The 20237-nt window shown below is 47.5% G+C and overlaps 1 protein-coding gene across 2 annotated transcripts in view; it reads right to left on the reverse strand.

The window, feature by feature from the left end:
- The window catches only part of SLC25A10 (solute carrier family 25 member 10), a 54599-nt gene extending 37889 nt beyond the window's left edge, over window positions 1-16710 (reverse strand). Inside the window, exon 1 of one of the 2 annotated variants that reach the window (XM_068264231.1) lies at window positions 16671-16710. In XM_068264231.1, coding sequence (XP_068120332.1) covers window positions 16671-16700 — 30 coding nt within the window. In that variant the 5' untranslated portion in view covers window positions 16701-16710. Of the gene's footprint in view, window positions 1-10512; window positions 10657-16670 lie in introns of those variants that run through there. The other variant, XM_068264230.1, reaches the window with a different exon arrangement.
- Window positions 16711-20237: the final 3527 nt, after the last annotated feature.

The raw sequence follows: 20237 nt of genomic DNA on the forward strand, positions 1-20237 counted from the left end.
TGAGCCCCGCAGTGTGGTAAGTACACAGGGCCGGTGTGACAGCCTAGTGTTTGCCAGCAGCTGGAGGAGTCAGGAGTGTCTTAATAGAGTGCCGGCCCCAATTATCAGAGCAACCATCGACTGATGGCAGATCGCCAGCTGCTGTACCGCGCTCAAGCGCCTGTGTGAATGTAATCTGTGCACACGTTTCCAGCAACTGAAACCATTGTTCAAGGTCATCCGCACCAACAACGCAGAGTATGTAAAGGAGACCCCCGACTTTGCTACGGAGGTCATTAGCAATGACGGCCTCTATTCTAGTCGGAGATAGAATAAACGTCCCATCCAGGCACCACTCACTTGTCCTTCATAGGCCAGAACAGGCTGCTTGGATAAGAGTTCAGCAGCGCGTCAGTAAAGCAGTTATTACATCTATGTGATCACCCCACCCAATTTTTAGGCAACAAAATAATTTCAGCTATTCAATCATCTGGGGTTATCACATTCATTTCATGCTGAAATCTCACGGGAATCGGCAGAATCTGCCGCCTTGCAGCTGCCCACCATTGTAAAAAATGTGATTTTTGTACCATATCCACAGCTCTGGTAAGTATTAAACTAAGGACAAACACACACAATTGGCCGCGCTCACAGTTCATAAACTGGGGAAAGAAAATATATAATATCACCGTCCACAAAAGTCCTTTTACTCCCCTCAGGGATCAGGAGATCAGCAAATAGGACACTCCAGGAGCTGTATTCAATCCTCCAGTTCGAACCCTCATAATAAGCATGAAAGAGAAAAGAACATTGAAAGGATCATAGCGCGATCTGCTTAGCAGCACATCCCTCCACCTCCCTAGTGCCAGAATCCACCTTCACCGTGTTTCTCTCCGTGCCAGGACACACTCCCCCTATGTGCCCGCACTCACCTAACTGGCCTCCAATTTCTCCGGAGGTAGGATTCTATAGCATAAGGGGGATGCGCAAGCTCACGTTGATCCGTTGTTCACTAAAACTAAAACAGCCTCATATAGCGTAAAACCATTTAATACACAGTTAAAAAGGTGGAAATACACTCACAAACGTCAGAAGTTTAAGCGCATTGTACGCATCAGGGGCCCCTGATGAGTCATTACTGACGAAACGCGTTGGGCGGAGCCACGTCCCACGTGACCGGCAGTGGATGTAGCTCGGAGGACGCGGAAGGACCTGAGGCAGCGTGTGTGTAGGCGGCGCCCGGGACTCGCTGGCACATATGTACAATGCGCTTAAACTTCTGACGTTTGTGAGTGTATTTCCACCTTTTTAACTGTATATTAAATGGTTTGACGCTATATGAGGCTGTTTTAGTTTTAGTGAACAACGGATCAACGTGAGCTTGCGCATCCCCCTTATGCTATAGAATCCTACCTCCGGAGAAATTGGAGGCCAGTTAGGTGAGTGCGGGCACATAGGGGAGTGTGTCCTGGCACGGAGAGAAACACGGTGAAGGTGGATTCTGGCACTAGGGAGGTGGAGGGATGTGCTGCTAAGCAGATCGCGCTATGATCCTTTCAATGTTCTTTTCTCTTTCATGCTTATTATGAGGGTTCGAACTGGAGGATTGAATACAGCTCCTGGAGTGTCCTATTTGCTGATCTCCTGATCCCTGAGGGGAGTAAAAGGACTTTTGTGGACGGTGATATTATATATTTTCTTTCCCCAGTTTATGAACTGTGAGCGCGGCCAATTGTGTGTGTTTGTACTTTTTCACTTATACTGGTGGTTGTGGCCAGCGCACCATATTGTTGCATATTTTTCCATCAGCGCAAGTTTTTTGTGTATTAAACTAAGGAGTCTGAGAAAAATCAGAGCAATTTTTGGTAGCTGGAGTCGGAGTCAGAGGTTTTATAAACTGAGGAGTCGGATGATTTACCAACTCCACAGCCCTGCATGGGGGGCACATTTACACACTAGGGGGAACAGCGACAGGGTTTTCATAGCTCATCCCGATATCTCTCGCCATTACCGCCCCACAACCAATTGACTACAACCACCTGACATCTTGCAGCACGTCCGATACCCATACACTATGCGACATTCCCCAGGCAGATTCGGTCACTGATCAAATCTCCTGGATTTGAAAACACTGCATAAGTGAAAGGAGGAGTAAGGTTGCAGAGCAATAAAAGTTTAGTCAAGAGGAGGGTTTAATATCAGCTGTCCATATATGTGTGGGAGCCATTTGTTCATTGTGTCATTCCTGAACATGACTAATCAATCAGCTTTTGCTTTCTGACACAATTCTCCTGCCTTTCCCCCACTTTCATATTTCCAGTGGCTGCTCAGGTGATCATGTGACCCTCCCCACAGGAGGAATGGAAGTCCATTCATTGGTGCTGTGCAGATTGGACAAGCCAATCACATCTCCCCACCTGAGACACACAGGATTCCAACAGGTGGTGCAAGTTCTTCAGATTATGTCCCCTTTGGATGGGAAGTAAGGGAAGGGGGACATTTCTTTAAAAAGAAATCTCACACAAGTGTCACACTTTCCTGTTCTTCCGTGAATTAGTGAAGTTGCTGAAAATAGGAAACAATGGATCCTGCTTTGTGCAGACAATTACTCACACTCGTTCACACTGCACGCGCCGCCGTCCGGATTTCGGCAACGCGTGCAGGAGGCCAACACCCACAACATCAGAAAGTGCTTAGACTGCACGAGTTCTGGACCAGTGCGGTCCAAACGCATGCTGCACGCATTTTTTTTTAAAAACGTGCAGCTGACCATTCACTTTTAACGAATGGGATTAGCCACACAACGCATACAAAAGCAGATGGTGTGTGTTTGCACGCACGGCCATCCACGTTTCATGATGTGAACGTGGCCTGAGCGTTCGTGAGCAATCTACTCCAAAATACTGTTACCATAGTTGCAAAGACATCTGTCATCTTATTGCCAGCTTTAGAAATCGTTAACGGTTAAAACTTTTAACACTAAAATAAAAAAATGAATACGTACAACACTAAACTATGTTTGTGGCAGTTTTATTTAGAAGGAAATCAGCTTCCTAGAATGACACGCAATCACAATGAAAGCTCATCACCAGGGCTCTGCCTCCGACACAGGAGACCAGGGTTCAAATCTTGGCTCTTCCTGTTCTATAAGCAAGCACCTATTCAGTAAGGAGACCTCGGGCAAGACTCCCCTAACTAGCGCTTTCAGTCCACCAGGAGAAAAGTGCAAAATAAATGTGTCCGGTCTAAGTGATCGCTGTTCTTAATCTTTTCTCTAATAAATTCAATAGTTCAGTGCAGGAAACAGACTACAAAGATGCATTGATAGGATGTAGGCCATTAACAGTAACAGGCATGAAATGGACTCAGCATGCCACTGATTATCCGCCATAATCGGATGTCTAACATCCAGGCGGGGCTGACAGCAATCATGTGTCCATAGGATGACCAAGCACTACTCAATCCTTACTGAAGTGATGAGGAAACTACGCAGGCACTATTTTTACGATGAGCGATTGTTTCCTCGATTTCACGACGTGGGTACAGGCAATTGGTTACATGAACGATGTTTGGCGACATGCAGCAATAACAACTGTCTCAGTGGATCGGATCTTTAGCCTCCCTGGCGGTAACCCCGAGCTACACTCGGGCTAGCCGCCACAGAGGATCACATTGGTTTAGATAGGTGCGGCGGGGCTTGGGGGGCATAGTTAGCTAGCGAAGTGCTAGCTAAAGCATAAAAAAAAAAAAAATTCCTCCCGCAGACGCAGCCTCTGAAACTGCGTACCGCCAGGGAAGTTAAGATCCCCGATGACTCCTGTGGAAAGTACCACGATGGTTTGACCTCCCGTGCACACTTGTGTCTTCCCGCAGGTAGGAGGATGGATCAGGGAACCTCATTTATCGGGAGGTGTCGCTGTGAGGTTCCCCAATCCATCTTCAGGCAAGTATAGAGCTTAACATGACTACTAGTATTCACTGACATCACTGGCCGACCTCCCAGGTCTCCCACCATCTAACAGCGATCCTCCGTAGCCAGGGTCACTGCCTGCGTCGTCCTGTTTCCACCCCTGCTGGGGGCGTGTTCTCTGACACCCGTCAGCATTCACCAAATCACATATCATGTTTCTGGGTCACGGGGAGGAGCCGGCCAGCAGGAATGAAGGTGGCAGGATAGAGGAGAGAGCGCGTCAGTGGAGAGGCGAGTGTGCTCCGCTGCCAAATGGTGGGACATCTGTGGGGCCATCCGCCAGCCCCGATGTGAAGCTTTCTATAGATTTTTAATTGATCTCAAGATGAAATCTAATAAAAATCTATTTGCAGTGTGTAGCAGGAACAGATCCCCCTCTGACCTGATTTCAATCAGAGAGGGGATCTTTGAGGCTGCATTTCCACTTGTGCGGTGCGAATCGCCGCGGTAAAAATTTGCATGCGGATGCGAATTTCGCATGCGGGTCTATACGAATTTTCATGCGAATTCGCATGCAAATTTGCATGGATGACGATGTATGCGAATTTAACCATGGCAGTGCTGGTGTGCTCTTCCATTGTTTCTATGCGAATTCGCATGAAAATTCACATACCCAAACCGCATGCGAATTTCCTATTAAATACAATGTATGCGATTCGCATAGCGGTATGCGAATTCTGATGGCTCTGCCATGCGAATTTTTTCTGCACAGAAAAACGCAAAGGAATCCTGACAAGTGGAAACAGTCCCATCCACTTGTATTGCTATGCGAATTTGCATGCGAAAAACGCATGCAAATTTGCGATAGTGGAAATGAGCCCTTAAGCATGTCAGGAGGACATATATACTAGCGTATAGGCACCTGAAGGGCGTTTCTGCCCTTTTTTCAAGCGCAGGCGATTTTCAAAATAGTCCATAAAAACCGCTTGTGCAACGAGTTTATGAGAAGGTTCATATCCGCGCATTGCGGTCAGATAATCGGTGCCTGTACCATTTTTGGGGCGTTTTTGCTTTAATGGAAGGTATAGGAAAAACGCAAACGCTCACAAAATCGATTTGTGCAGCGATTGCGTTTAAGAATACATAGTATCTATTATGTTCTGGGTCAGGGAGTGAATTACAAAACCGCTCTGGAAAAGCGCTTACAAAAGCACTTTTACCAGAAACGCAGTGCGCAGTGGAGCGCCGGGAGGGGGAAAAAGCGCACAAAAACGCTTGCATTTTCTATTTTAGGTGTGAAAGAGCCCTAAGAGTTTCCTCACTGCCAACAACTACCTGCAACACACATTGCTGTCTGGTTTTGCCAACACTCATACAGCTTTGGCACAAAGCCAACGGTGGCGGCGTTTCCATCAAGTCTTAAACAGACCAGACCTGAGATCTAGCAGTCTCTGAATCTTAAAGCAAGGAGGAAAAATCGATTGCCCACCAGGCAGTTACTGATTGCTTACTGAATTTGGAATCTAGTGACCAGTCCAAGACTAGCTTAGCAAAATACAAATCTCCTTATGTATGAGGATTCACACAAATCCCTGCAGTGAACAATACCTAGTACTAATCCCATCAATGGCAGAACTCCCCAGCCTGGGAATGCATTTGATCGGCGGAGTTCCTAGATGCATACAATTTGCATGCAAGCAAGAATAGACTGCATCTCACTGACCATCTCCTCTCTTTCTCTCAGCAAGCTTTTGCCCATGACTCCTCTTTCTGAAGAGGAGGAAGACCAGTTAGCCACTGAAAGGCTGATAACGGTTCAATCTGGCAAGCAATCGATTGGGTAGCTGGTACCATCTCAAACACAATCAGATTGAAATGGCAATTGAACCATTAGCCTTAACCCACTTATCGCAGGACAAAGACATTCCGCAAATTCCCAGCCTCTCCTTCATCTCCCCATTCATCCATACCCCAGTACCCCTTTAGTCAGTAAAGTCTCCAAACCCCCCCCCCCAAAAAAAAATGGTCGAATCGGTATGTTGGTGACACCAAACCACCAGTAGTCTCCAAAGGCTTGATTCACTAAGACAAATAGCGCGCCTTATCCGAGTAGCATAGCGAACGTATGCCTGCTAACTGGCAATGACGAGAGCTCCACTAGTCCTGCCCTGAGCCCCTGCGGGTTCGTAGCGCTCGCTATGCTACTCTGATAAGGCATGCCAACTTTGATAAGGCATGCCAACTTTGATAAGGCATGCCATTTGTTTTATTGAATCACGCACCATGGAAGCACTGGTGCAATTCACTGTCTAGTCTTAAAGCGTGAATGGTTAGTAGACAAAACAAATAACATATCGTGCTTTTCTCATGGCGGACTCAAAGCGCCAGAGCTGCAGCCACTAGGACGCACTATGTAGGCGGTAGCAGTGTTAGGGAGACTTGCCTAAGGTCTCCTACTGAATAGGTGCAGCTTACTGAACAGACAGAGCCGAGATTCAAACCCTGGTCTCCTGTGTGGCCCGGTGCAGACCAAAACCCGCTAGCATATCCGCAAAATGCTAGCAGATTTTGAAACGCTTTTTCTTATTTTTCTGTAGCGTTTCAGCTAGCGTTTTGCGGTTTTGTGAAGCGTTTTTGGTGTAGTACATTTCATATATTGTTACAGTAAAGCTGTTACTGAACAGGTTCTGTAACAAAAACGCCTGCAAAACCGCTCTGAACTGCCGTTTTTCAGAGCGGTTTGCAACTTTTTCCTATACTTTACATTGGAGGCAGAAACGCCTCCGCAATCCAAAATCTGCAGCAGCCCGGGAGTATGCGTTTCTGCAAAACTCCTCCCGCTCTGGAGTGCACCAGCCCATTGAAATACATTACCCAAGCGTTTCCACATGCGCTTGCGAAAAACGCTGCCGAACCGCTCTGGTGTGCACTAGGCCTGTCAGAGGCAGAGCCCTTAATCATTATACTATCCAGCCACCAGTAAGCATCAATACAACCTGCCTTTAATAAAATAATAATGAATGGGGCGCTAGTCTATTTTTGTGCCTCTTGCACACTACATGCGATTCAGATTTTTACACAATTTTACACGTGATTCCGATTTTTAATTGTTACTGCATGCTGCGTTTTTTCTTTTGATAGCATCCAGGGAAAAATCAGAATCGCTAATTGAATTTGTAGTGTGCAGGAGGCCTCGGGGATTCCAGCAGGAAACCTCATAGGGAAATTTAGCTACCCTGATTGGGTGGACAGCACCCTCTGGAACTGCTAGGATTCCAATAGGTTATAGTAAACTAGGCCCCCACTAAAATGGCCAATCACAGAGCTTTGCGATTAAGGGCCCTTTTCCACCAGCGCGTTTGCGCTGGCTGAATCGCAAAAACGCAAACCGCTAGCGATTTTACAATCGCTACGGTTTGCTTTTTAACATAGGAATCGCGGTAGGTCATTTCCACTACCGCGATTCGTTTTTTACTTGATCGCGATCGCGTCGCGGAGCGACTTTTGCCGCGATTTTGCTATGCAGTGCATAGCAAAATCGCGGCCGCGAACGTCGGGGAATCGGCGGTAATTGCGATTCAGCAATCGCTAGCGTTCAGCGTGAACGCTAGCGATTGCTAGTGGAAAAGGGCCCTTAGAGGGTGCTGCAATTGATTAAAAGTTCCCTATAAGGTTTCCTGCAGTGTCATCCAACACACAGTTCCCCAACCGTACATGTTTTGCAGGAAACCACACAGGTGAGGTAATTAGTGTCTCAGCATAGCTGATTAACTACCTCTGTGGATTTATACAAAACATGCTGGTGGGCCTTGAGGACAGGGTTGGGGAACACTGCTCTAACATAGACCAGCGTACATGAATGGTAGGTGAGCAGTCTTGCCTTCCTGAGCTAGAGTCCCAACATCAAACTTGGGCTATCAGACTACATGGCGTTTACATGTCCTCTCAAAGCCCCTAAAAATACTCAAGTTGGTTAGCTGGCTTCTGCAGGTAACACAGGCCCAGTGCACACCGAGCGGTTTTAGCAGCAATCCGCCAACCGCTTCCGCCTGTGAAAACGCTTGGCTAATGTATTTCAATGGGATGGTGCACACCAACGGTTTGAGGTTAGGGCTCTTTCACACCAGAGCCCTCTTTTGGCGTTTTAACGCAAAGTCTATACTTTGCGTTAACCAAGGTAAAAGAAAAGTCCATAGACTTTCTTTTACCTTTCACACCCGACACTGTGTTTCGATACGACGCATCCCGAAGCATTTTATCGCCGGAAATCGGCGCTTGCCCTTCGGGTAAATTAACTACTACCGCCGCTACTCAGCGTCGCACCGCAGATTCCGACAACACGCCGCAACGCCTGCAGGAGCCGTTCTCCTGCACGTTTTGAGTGTGTAACCGGCCTTTAGCCGTTCTCCTGCTGCACGTTTGCGGTTTGCAGAAACGTTTTTGCCTCAATGTAAAGTATTGGAAAAACGCAAACCGCTCTGGAAAACGCTACATCAGAGCGGTTTTCCAGGCGTTTTTGTTACAGGAGCTGTTCAGTAACAGCTTTACTGTAACAATATGTGTAATCTGCTACACAAAAACGCTCCAAAGAACGCTAGGCATGTTTAGAAAACCTCTCTAAACATGCCTAGAATCGCTCTGAATGCTCCAACGCTAGCGTTTGGAGGATCTGCTAGCAGTTTTGGTGTGCACTGGGCCAAACTTGTAGAATCATTATGGTCAATGACAATCAGAAATCGCACATCCATTTGTGGTTTCCCCACAATTTAAAAAAAGGACATATTTCTGCTCCCTACTTTTTTTTTTGGGGGGGGGGGGTAGTCTTGTGAGGGACAATCAATGCCTTGAATTGTTCAATAAGCTCTGCAAAGTGCTGCAGAAAAGGAGACCTGTCAGTGCTACATAAATGCATGGAGATACTAGTGGCATGCCTATGTGAATTGCATGCATTGCAGATCAACGAGCACAGTGTGAGCACGATTTAAATATCGATTTGTAGCCCAGCCATACAGAACTATGCACACCACACCTGCATGCAATATGCTACATGCAGTCTATGAGATCGGCCAGGAGATCAGCGCACACACAGCATAGCTATACATGCAATACGCTATAAACACAGTCTAGATCGGCCAGGCAAACAGCACCACACACACACACACTAGCTATACATGCAATATGCCATACACAGTATATGAGATCGCCAGGCAAACAGCACACACACACACACAGTATATGAGATCGGCCAGGCAATCAGCCCACACATAGCATAGCTGTACATGCAATATGCCATACACAGTCTATGAGATTGGCCAGGCAATCAGCACACACACAGCATTGCCATACATGCAATATGCCATACACACAGTATATGAGATTGGCTAGGCAATCAGCCCACACACAGCATAGCTGTGCATGCAATATGCCATACATGCCGTCTAGGAGATCGGCCAGGCAATCAGCGCGCACACCTGCATAGCTGTACATGCAATATGCCATACACACAGTCTATGAGATCGGCCAGGCAATCAGTGCACACAGCATAGCTGTACATGCAATATGCCATACACACAGTATATGAGATCGGCCAGGTGTTCAATGCACACACACAGCATAGCTGTACATACAACAATATGCAATACACACAGTCTATGCGATCGGCCAGGCGATCAGCACACACACAGCATAGCTGTACATACAATATGCCATACACACAGTCTATGAGATCACCAGGCAATCAGTGCACACAGCATAGCTGTACATGCAATATGCCATACACACAGTCTATGAGATCGCCAGGCAATCAGCGCGCACACCTGCATAGCTGTACATGCAATATGCCATACACACAGTCTATGAGATCGCCAGGCAATCAGCACACACAGCATTGCCATACATGCAATATGCCATACACACAGTCTATGAGATCGGCCAGGCAATCAGCGCACACAGCATAGCTGTACATGCAATATGCCATACACACAGTCTATGAGATCGGCCAGGCAATCAGCGCTCACAGCATATCTGTACATGCAATATGCCATACACACACAGTCTATGAGATTGGCCAGGCAATCAGCACACACAGCATAGCTGTACATACAATATGCCATACACACAGTCTATGAGATCGGCCAGGCAATCAGCGCACACAGCATAGCTGTACATGCAATATGCCATACACACAGTCTATGAGATCGGCCAGGAGATCAGCGCACACACGCAGCATTGCCATACATGCAATATGCCATATGATAGACTGAAAATAATCTCAGTTGATGGGCTCAATCAATTATGAAGGATTATGAAAATAGTCATCCGATTGAATTTGTCAAACCAAAACTTGGATTTTCTTGATCGGTTATGATAGATAGGATGCAAAGATTGGTTCATTGATGGTGTAGTGAACGATTTCACTTCCAATCAGATTTTCTCATCGCTCAAATGATTTTTCTCTAGAATCTGGGCCATTAGTGGCCACCTATATTCACACTATATGAATTCGGTCAGGCGACCAGCCCACACACACAGCGATCCCTGTGAAATCCTGCAGCTGTCAGCCATGCACACTGTATCATAAGGAGGAACCCCACAGCTGCCAATCAGGAAGGGGAGGGTCTCACCTTCAGCAGGTCCAGCGGGTGGGTGCAGCACGCGGCCCCGCACGAGGCCAGCCCCCCGAAATACCAGCGAGACACCCGCCGCTCCGCCATCTCCAGCGCTTCTCAGCCCGGCCGCAGCCGCCAGCGCCGCACAGTCCAAGGGCCGGAGGCGGGGCTAGAGCTGCACGCGCCGCAGCCAATCGCAGAGCAGCTAGCCGCAGGCCCCGCCCAGCCAGCGCCACATCTCCCCGAGACGCGGCTGCTTAAAGCGGCGACAGCTGAGAGGAGGCGGGTCCACCGGGGGGAAACACGTGTTTCACTGCAAGGAAACGGGATGAAAGTGGGGGAAAGGGCGGAGGACGTCGGGGGCACCTGTGTCACCTCCCCCCCGCGTGTACTGGCAGCAGTGAGGCTGGGCTACACTGGCTGCAATGACAGCTCCTCAGCGTGTTTTAGAACAAGTTTCAGCAACTATGTCCCCTATTAAAATGACTGAGCATTGCAAATCTCCCATGTAGTGGCATGTTCTGACAGATTACAGACCTTATGTTCTGTTCTTTTATAATACTGTCTGATTAATGAGTGATTAAAGTGATAGCAGGCAGGGCCGAGGCAGAGGCTGGAGAGGCTCCAGCCTCAGGGCGCAGTGTAGGAGGGGTTGCACAATTTATTCAGCTGTCAATCCCAATTGTGTTTGAAGCAGAAAGAAATAAGAAAAGGGGATACATGACAGTGACTGCAAGCCAGATAACTAGAGATTGTGTTGGGGGCCCTGGGGGTTGGGGGCCCTGGGGCACCTCTTACTCTAATTGCGATCAGTGTGTGATGGTTGGGGTGGGAGGGATGGAGGGGCGCACTTTGCTGTCTCAGCCTTGGGTGCTGGAGGACCTTGTCCCTGCTCTGATAGCAGGGATTAGATAAGAGTTCTATACAGTCAGGGGCGGACTGACAACTCATGGGGCCCCTGGGCAATAGGAGATTATGGGGGCCCCATACCAGTGTTTCCCACCTTTCAGGTTATATTTTTACAGACTAAGATATAATAATTTACTGCCAACAGTAAATATGTTATATTGTGATATTTCATACTGATAAAAACCCCTGCGCCGCGCGTAGCGCGGTGCGCCAAAAAATGGGTGTGATCACGCAACAGAATGTGGGCGTGGTCATGGGTGGGGCAAAATATACATGACCTTAGCAGTGGTGTAAAAGGTCTGCCGGGGAAGTTTGAACTCAGCCATAGTGTTTCCCCCCAAAATACATGTAATCTGACAGCATTTCACCAAAAATCCATGCAATTTGGCAGAGGTTTCTCCAAAATACAGATAATATGGCAGTTGTTCCCCCAAAATAGACGTTATCTGGCAGCAGTGGTTCCCCCAAATACACATAATTTGGCAGCGGCTCCCCAAAATATGCGTAATCTGGCAGCAGATCACCAAAAATACATGTAGCAGCAGTGGTTTCCCCAAAATACACAGAATCTGGAAGCAGCAGTTCCCCCATTATACACAATCTGGCAGCGGTTCCCCAAAAATACACATAATCTGGCAGCTGTTTCTCAAAATACACTTAATCTGGCAGCAGCAGTTCCCCAAAAATAGTTAATCTGGCAGCAGTTCCCCCAAAATAGGTGCCCCCAGTATAGGTAACCAGGTCAAAAGGGATCCCCAGTGGAAGTAACCAGGTCTATAGGTGTCCCCAGTATAAGTAGCCTAGTCTACAGGTGTCCCCAGAATAGATAACCAGGTCTATAGATGTCCCCATTTAAGATAGCCAGGTCTATAGATGTCCCCAGCTAAGATAGCCAGGTCTATAGGTGTCCCCAGTATAGGTAGCCAGGTCTATAGGTGTCTCCTGTATAGATAGCCAGGTCTTTAGGTGTCCCCAGTATATGTAGCCAGGTCTTTAGGTGTCCCCAGTATAGCCAGGTCTATAGGTGTTCCGAGTATATACAGCCAGGTCTATAGGTGCCCCCAGTATATACCGCCAGGTCTATAGGTGCCCCCAGTATATGTAGTCAGGTGTATAAGTGCCCACAGTATATCCAGCCAGGTGTATAGGTCTCCCCAGTATATGCAGCCAGGTGTATAGGTCTCCCCAGTATAGCCAGGTCTATAGGTGCCCTCAGTATATGTAGTTAGCTAGGTCTATAAGTGCACCCAGTATATGCAGCCAGGCGTGTAGGTGTCTCCAGGAGGGGAGACAGCCAGTGAAGGAGGGCAATGGGCAGCATAGCAGCGGAGAAGGGGGGAAGTTCCCCCCCCCCCCTTCCCTCACCTTGGGGCCCCCCTTCCTGGCTCTCCCCTCCAGAATCTGAAAAGTGTCGCACAGCGGTTAGCGGCTGACATCGGACGGAGACTTACCGCTGTACAGCCACCGGAGGGAGCGCTGATCTGTGTGCCAGTAGTCTGGGCTTGAGAAGCCCAGTATGATTTTCGTTCCACTTCTCACATGTACACTACTTTGTGTTGTTCTTTCACGTGGAATTCCAATAACATTGATTCATGTTTGTGGCAGTAATGTGACAAAACGTGGAAAACTTCAAGGGGGCCGAATACTTTTGCAACCCACTGTATTTTATCCACATTTCACAATGTCTAACACTGGACTCAATTTACAAACAAATTCAGTTTCCAAACAATCCCCTGGGACCTGTTAGGGGGTCCGCCTGTGTACCATCTTGCCTTACTTTAAAGAGAAACTGTAGTGAAAATTACTTAACGTATAACATTGATTATTGTTTACAATATTCACTTATAGATTATTTAGTAATTGTTTGCCCTTTGTAAAATCTTTCCTCTCCCTGATTTACATTCTGAATTGTATCACAGTTTAGTTCTGCCAGGTGATCTGTACGGAATGTTCATTACTGAGAGTTCTATGCACAGAGGGAGATATTGCTCACTTGTAGTTGGAAAAAAAATGTTATTTCCCACAATGCAATGAGGTTCACAGTCAGCAAACTGTCAGGACCATGGTCATGACATCACACTGTGGGAGGGGTTTCACCACAATATCAGCCATACAGACCCCCCCCCCTGATCTATTTAAAAATGGGCGCTAGGCTATTGCCGCAGGGGCAAAACAGGACACAGAGACACAGGGAAAATATGTATAGAGATTAGCTACTGTAGTCGAGCAGTACACTATTCCATAGGTAGACAAATATCGCGCCAGCAACACTATGCTGCATAATGAAAAATAATTCACCAATCCCCAGTGAGACTCCTGTTGCTAAGCAGGGATTCCCCCGGGTGATGCGGGCCTCAGACTTCTGCAGATGTGTCTTCAACAGCCTAGGAACGCAATGAATGGAACACGTACCCCGGGGACACCTGAACTGGTCGCATTCAGTTCATTATGTTGCCATACAGGCACAAAATTTCCTGGTTCCTCCACATAAAACTTAGTCAAAAGTTCACTTACCTACTCTATAGTCCCCCCACCCCCCATCTATATGCGGGCTTTCATCTTCTCTGTCTCTGTGCCGCAGAACCGCAGGTTGAAGTACCCGCGGTGATGTCGCACGTTTCCGGCTGACTCTTTAATGCATGCCGGAAGATGTAATCACATTGATGAACTACATCTCTCAGCATGCATTGTGGCGGCGACACAAGATATCACCGCAGGTACTTCAAGCTAAATTGATTCCACAGAGAGAGAGATTCATTGTTTTGGACCATTGGGCAAAAGATCTGTCTGTTCATGGCTAGCTTGAGGCAGAGTCGGATTAAGGCTAAATGGGGCCCTAAGCAAAGTAACTGATTTGGGCCCCCCTATCATGTCGTAATAGAATCAGAAGATGCAGCTGCACATCAACATGCCGCACACACCGGGGCAGCCGAGCTACTGGTTGCTATGGGAATCCTCTGTGGGTGCACAATGCAGGAAATGGCAGCGGCAATATGCAGAGTGAGAGATGCATGGCTGGGACATTTGCACTCAGGGGCGGGGGCACCCCTGTGAAGAGGGCGCCAGATATCACAGCAGCAACACTTTCCCCCTGCATCTCCACACTGGCAATAGCAGAAAGCTCTGGACACCGCCAAACCAGAAGCCGTTCCCCAGACAGAATTACATAACCACCCCCACCACCAAACAACCGATTTCCTCCCAAACTAGACAGCCACCATGCAGCCTCCATCCCAGTGAATACGATAGTCCAGCAGAGAAGGCAGCCGCAGCGGGGGAGAATGACAGCACCAGATGACTCACATTCACCTATTGCGATCCAAGCAATAGAGGTCCCGTCATCCGAAGCCCATCTGTTTCCTCTAGAGTGCTGCCGCTCTGTTACTACTACTATTACTACTTCCTACTTCCTGTCTGATCTGAGAATCAGGAAGTTCAGAGCGAGCGGCTGCACTGTAGAAGAAACAGATGGGTTTCAGATGACGGGATCTCTATCGTTTGGATCATGAATAGGTGAGTTAGCGTTTGCCATCTGCTGCTATCATTCTTGCTGCAGCTGTGGTTCTCTGTGGGAAGGGAGGGAGGAGTGGGCAGTGGCAGAGCGCACAGTAGCAGGAGGGGGACCTAGGAGGAGAGCCTGGCTCTGAAGACAATCAGCAGCGCACGGCATCATTTGACAAGACAAATAACATTTATATTGCGCTTTTCTCCTGGCGGACTCAAAGCGCCAGAGCTGCAGCCACTAGGACGCGCCCTATAGGCAGTAGCAGTGTTAGAGAGACTTGCCTAAGGTCTCCTACTGAATAGTTGCTGGCTTACTGAACAGGCAGAGCCGAGATTCGAACCCTGGTCTCCTGTGTCAGAGGCAGAGCCCTTAAAGGGACTCCGAGCAGTGCCTGTGGGATGCCTTTAAGCATACCCACAACTAATTAATTACATCCTCACACCTTCCAGCAGGATGTTTGTAATTATATCCCCCTGGGTTCCTTATATTTCATTGCATTGTGCTGAATCAAGCTGCCGACTTTGGAGAAAAGTCGTCCTGTGTAATACAATGTAATGTAACTATGGAAAGATGCATATCATTTTGAAACTTTCTTTCTACTCTTTCCAATGATAGTTAAACTGCCACCCTACGTCTTTTAGTTTTCGCTATTTTCGCGATCGAAATTGCCGTGGCCGCGATTTCAATCACGAAAATAGCGAAAACTAAATGGCATAGGGTGGCGGTTTATATATTATTGGAAAGAGGAAAAAGAGAGCTTTAAAATGATATGCATCTTTCCATAGTTACTGCACTGCTAAGAGTCCCTTTAACCATTATACCATCCAGCCACCGCTGACAGGATGGCAAGGGCTGGTTTATGTGCTGATGGGGCCCATTTGACTCTGAATGGGGCCCCAAGCGACTGCTTTTGTTGCCTGGTCGGTAATCCGGCCCTGGCTTGAGGCTGGTTTCACACTTGTGCGGTGCAATTCTCCTGCTCCCCACCAAAGCCCCCTTCACATTAGCCTGCAGCAGACAGGGTAATATGCATAGCATAAGTGAAAAAAATAGGTTTTTGGGTATAAAAGCGCCACATCAATTTTTTTCCAAAACACTATTTTTATTGCACAAAAAATTGGGACACGTGTGCTATCGCACACCAGAGTAACCAGCATACATATAGTTTCTAAAATTGATTACATTCACACTATTAAAAACCTGAGGTTGCCATCAGGGTCATTAAATGCATATCCATGATATCACAATAGGCTCACTATTCATATACACTTTTGGATTAGACTCCCTATTTCCATAGATTGCGTATTGCCACACTGTCCACTTATGTGGCAAATATGCCTGATTAGCATGCAGTTAGTTGCCAAGCAAATAATAGTAATATGGGTAATATGCATAGGCCTGCCCTCCGCTCAGTGGCATACTCCTTGCTGGACCGGAAGTACGTTACCAGGATTCCTGATGGGCCGCTCATGCATGCTGCTTTGGCACAGTGCACCGTCATTTACACTGTGTCGCCATAGATTTGCGTGACTGCATAATCTGTGTGGTAGGCACAGTTACTGCGGTAACGCATAGATGACTTTGCGGCCGGTATGCTTCCATTGCAGTATGTCGCATCACATTAACCTGGCTTAGCGGTAACCACGAGCTAGACTCGGGGTGGAGAACTGCAGCTCAGAACGGTAACCCCGAGCTACACTCGTGGTAGCCGCCGGGAGGTCCATGCAGAGAATTTCACGCAACGGGCAATTTCACTTACCTCCCGGGAGATCCAGATGCTGGCAGCCATTCCTCTTCCTGTCCACGGAGGCTCTGCATCCCCCTGGTGAGATTGCCAACTGTCGTCATGACGACAGCCGGCAATCTCACTATACGGTTACAGTGCCACCCAGAGGACGGAGGGAAAACTGCAGTGCTGGATCCCAGGGAGCTGCGTAAGTGCAGGGGCTGCTCCAGGCTCTTTCTTGGTATGATTTTTTTCTTACTTTTAGGGTCTAAAAGCATATGGAAAAATTGTACAGCTTTTAGACCCTAAAATCAGGAAGGAGTAAGTGTGAAAACCTCCATAGACTTTCATTGACTTTGCGGCCTCTTGCAGTAAAGTTGCTTACTGCAACTCCATAGTATGAAAGAGCCCTAAGAATAGACTGTACGTTTGTTGAGAAACATCCACAGAGGTATACTCGTTTATTACCAGCCTACACCTTCATACGCCAAAAACATGGCAAGGGTACAAAGGTCAAAACAGACCAGTGTACCCAACTCTGTACGATGGACGGAGCAATGTTAACCTCCCTGGCGGGACGCAGTTTTAGAGGCTGTGTCCGCGGGAGGATTTTTTTTAAAAATAAAAGTTGCTTCCCAAGTTGTCCCCCAATCTCCTCGGCACCTAACTAAACCCCCCTATCGCCGCCGGCAATATCTACCCCTCCACGATCCTGCGAGAGCTGCAGCTTCACGATCCAGCTTCACTCGTCGCTATGGCTATGAGCTGATTGGGAGGCTGCGCCATCGCGGGATCCCTTTGGGGTAGATATTACGGCGGCGATCGGTGGGGACCGGAGGGACTTGGGGGACATAATTAGCTAGCGAAGTGCTAGCTGAAGCATATAGAGCAACTTTTATTTTACAAAATCCTCCCGGGGCCATGTGATCCCCTGCGGCGGCGAACGTAGCTCAGGCTTACCGCCAGGGAGGTTAAAGGGGAACTACGGTAAAAATAATTTTTAAAAAAGTTCTTAATGTTTACAATAATTATGTATAAAGGATTTAGTCAGTGTTTGCCCATTGTAAAATCTTTCCTCTCCCTGATTTACATTCTGACATTTATCATTGGTGGCATTTTTACTGCTGGCAGGTGATGTCAGTGGAAGGAGATGCTGCTTGCTGTAAACAGCTGTTATTTCCCACAATGCAATGAGGTTCACAGACAGGAAACTGTCAGGACCATGGTCCTGGCATCATTTGTGGGAGGGGTTTCCCCACAATATCAGCCATACAGAGCCCCCTGATGATCTATTAGAGAAAAGGAATATATTTCTCATGGGAAAGGGGGGGTATCAGCTACTGACTGGGATGAAGTTCAAGTCTTGGTTACGGTTTCTCTTTGCAAGATCAGGCAACCATATTCCAGTTCAGAAAAGGATGAAGAAGAAATGGGGCCTTAGGCAAGATAGCAGTGTTTGCCCACCGCTGATTGTCACATGGCATTTTTAGTAAGATTTGGTGGGGTCTAGCATCCAACAGGCCCCTAGACCATCTCCAGGCCCTAGGCTACTGCCTAGATTAGCTTTGTAGCTGATCTGGCTCTCTTTACAGTTTCATTAGCAGCTCAATTAGGAGAAAAGTTTTGAGGTTTTTGAAATCAGCAGTCTGAAAAATTAAATACTTCATTTTCTGTGGAATATGAATCGGTGTATATCAGACACCAGGATCCTTCTGGGCTCGCCACATTTCAGGCCTTTGTAAGACTGCGCTGGCAGTCCAGTGGGCAGAGCTAAAATGCCAAGCATTCAATCCTCAGCTTGGCATCTGCCACCTTCCTTCCCACCTCCCAGAACTGGTCTAGTTCCTGCCATTGTATAAAGATTAGTACTGAAAAAAAAAACCATAAAACCAGAACGTAAAGCCCCCAATCTGGCACAAATGCTTCATTAGATCGGTGTAGCCACTCTGTGAAAGAAATTGTCTTTATAGAAGCTTCTTGCTTCGCTAATATAAAATAAGTCACTTCCAAAAGTACTAGGTTAGCAGCCTAACCACTCACTACTTCCTGCAAGGCAGTCTGTCACTGCTGTAGTCTGCAAACTCCTCAGACAGATTTAGTCTGTGCCCTACTTCTGAATGGCAGGATAATGCAATCCAAGCAGCAGGAGAAGCCCCACCTATAGAGCATAAAATGTAGACATTTATGCACCAGACGGATGCCTCCTCACTGCCTGTAATAAACAAGTGTGGCTGTCTGTAAGTGGTCGCCAGATTCACAGGAGCATCTGACAGATATTGAAGGCTCCGCCTGTCTACTGTATGTAAAAGAAGCCTTAAAGGGATACTTAAGTCAGGGAGAAAAAAATGAGTTTAACTCACCTGGGGCTTCCCTCAGCCCCCTGCAGCTGATCGGTGCCCTTGCAGCCCCGCTCCGATGCTCCTGGACCCGCCGGCGACTACTTCCAGTTTTGCCGTCACCGGCCGACAGGCATGGGAACGCGAGTGATTCTTCGCGTTCCCAGCCACAATAGCACCCCCTATGCTGCATTATTTTTAAAAACCCTTCGAGGTGAAAAGCAACCCTTCAGGGTAGGTGCACACATAACATGAAAGGTCATGTTTTATGTCATTTGCATTTTTTGTGTGCGTCTTTGCTTTAAAAGTTTTTAGTGTGTTATCTTTTTCTTACAGCAGATGCGTTTTCAACCGTTCTGAGTGCATTTAATGAGTTTGCGGTTCACATATACAAAACACATATGCGTTTTTCAATTGCGTTTTATGCAAATAATAGGAAGACAACAGGTAGCGGAAATACATTACAAACATTTTTTTACAAAGGAGCATATAAAAACGCATGACAAACGCGTACCATTGACTTTCATTATATGCGTTTATGGTGCGTTTTTGCACACCATGCAACAAAACCAGCGTTTTTGAAAACATGCATAAAAAACGCATATGTATTTTTTCGATGCATTTTTTCCTGCTGCCCATAGACTTCCATTAGCGGCAAAAACGCAGCGTTTTCCGCAATGCTAGCGTTTCTGCTAAGTGTGCACCCAGTAAAAACAAAATAAAGGAAGCCCATGAAAAAGACATGAATAAAAGCACTCAAGGACAAACGCTTCCTCTTCCGGTGCATGCGCGGTTCTCTCACATGGGCAATTCTGAGTCGCTCATCACTGCTGGTGGAGAACTTCCAGGAAGATATCCGATGGAGGGTTCCAGTGAATACTGAGGACCGGGATGGGTAACGGGAGGGACCTCAAAGACAACGAGCAGCATCATTAGGCTAAAGCTCCGTACACACACAAGATGAAAGTCGGCCAAGGTTATCAATAACGACCGGCTCTGACGAGAATCCAGCCTGTGTACAGCAGCCCCCGACCGCCTCAGCCGCTAGGCTAGTGATGTGCATGGCAAGAGCATTGTTCTCCCCGCACCGTGTGTCGCCACAACCTTGGTGCTTCGTCAGCCCTGTGTCCCCCCACCCTAGCAACAGAACATGCCGCTAGCTTACAGTCTAGCGATGTGTCTATACAGCCCTGGCACTGCAATACCACCCGAGAGATTGGGTCGCGATCTCCCCTGGACGCCTGTGTACTAGGCTTAAGGATTA

The sequence above is a fragment of the Hyperolius riggenbachi genome, chromosome 12, assembly GCF_040937935.1.
Source record: "Hyperolius riggenbachi isolate aHypRig1 chromosome 12, aHypRig1.pri, whole genome shotgun sequence".
In the NCBI taxonomy this organism is placed as follows: Eukaryota; Metazoa; Chordata; class Amphibia; order Anura; family Hyperoliidae; genus Hyperolius; species Hyperolius riggenbachi.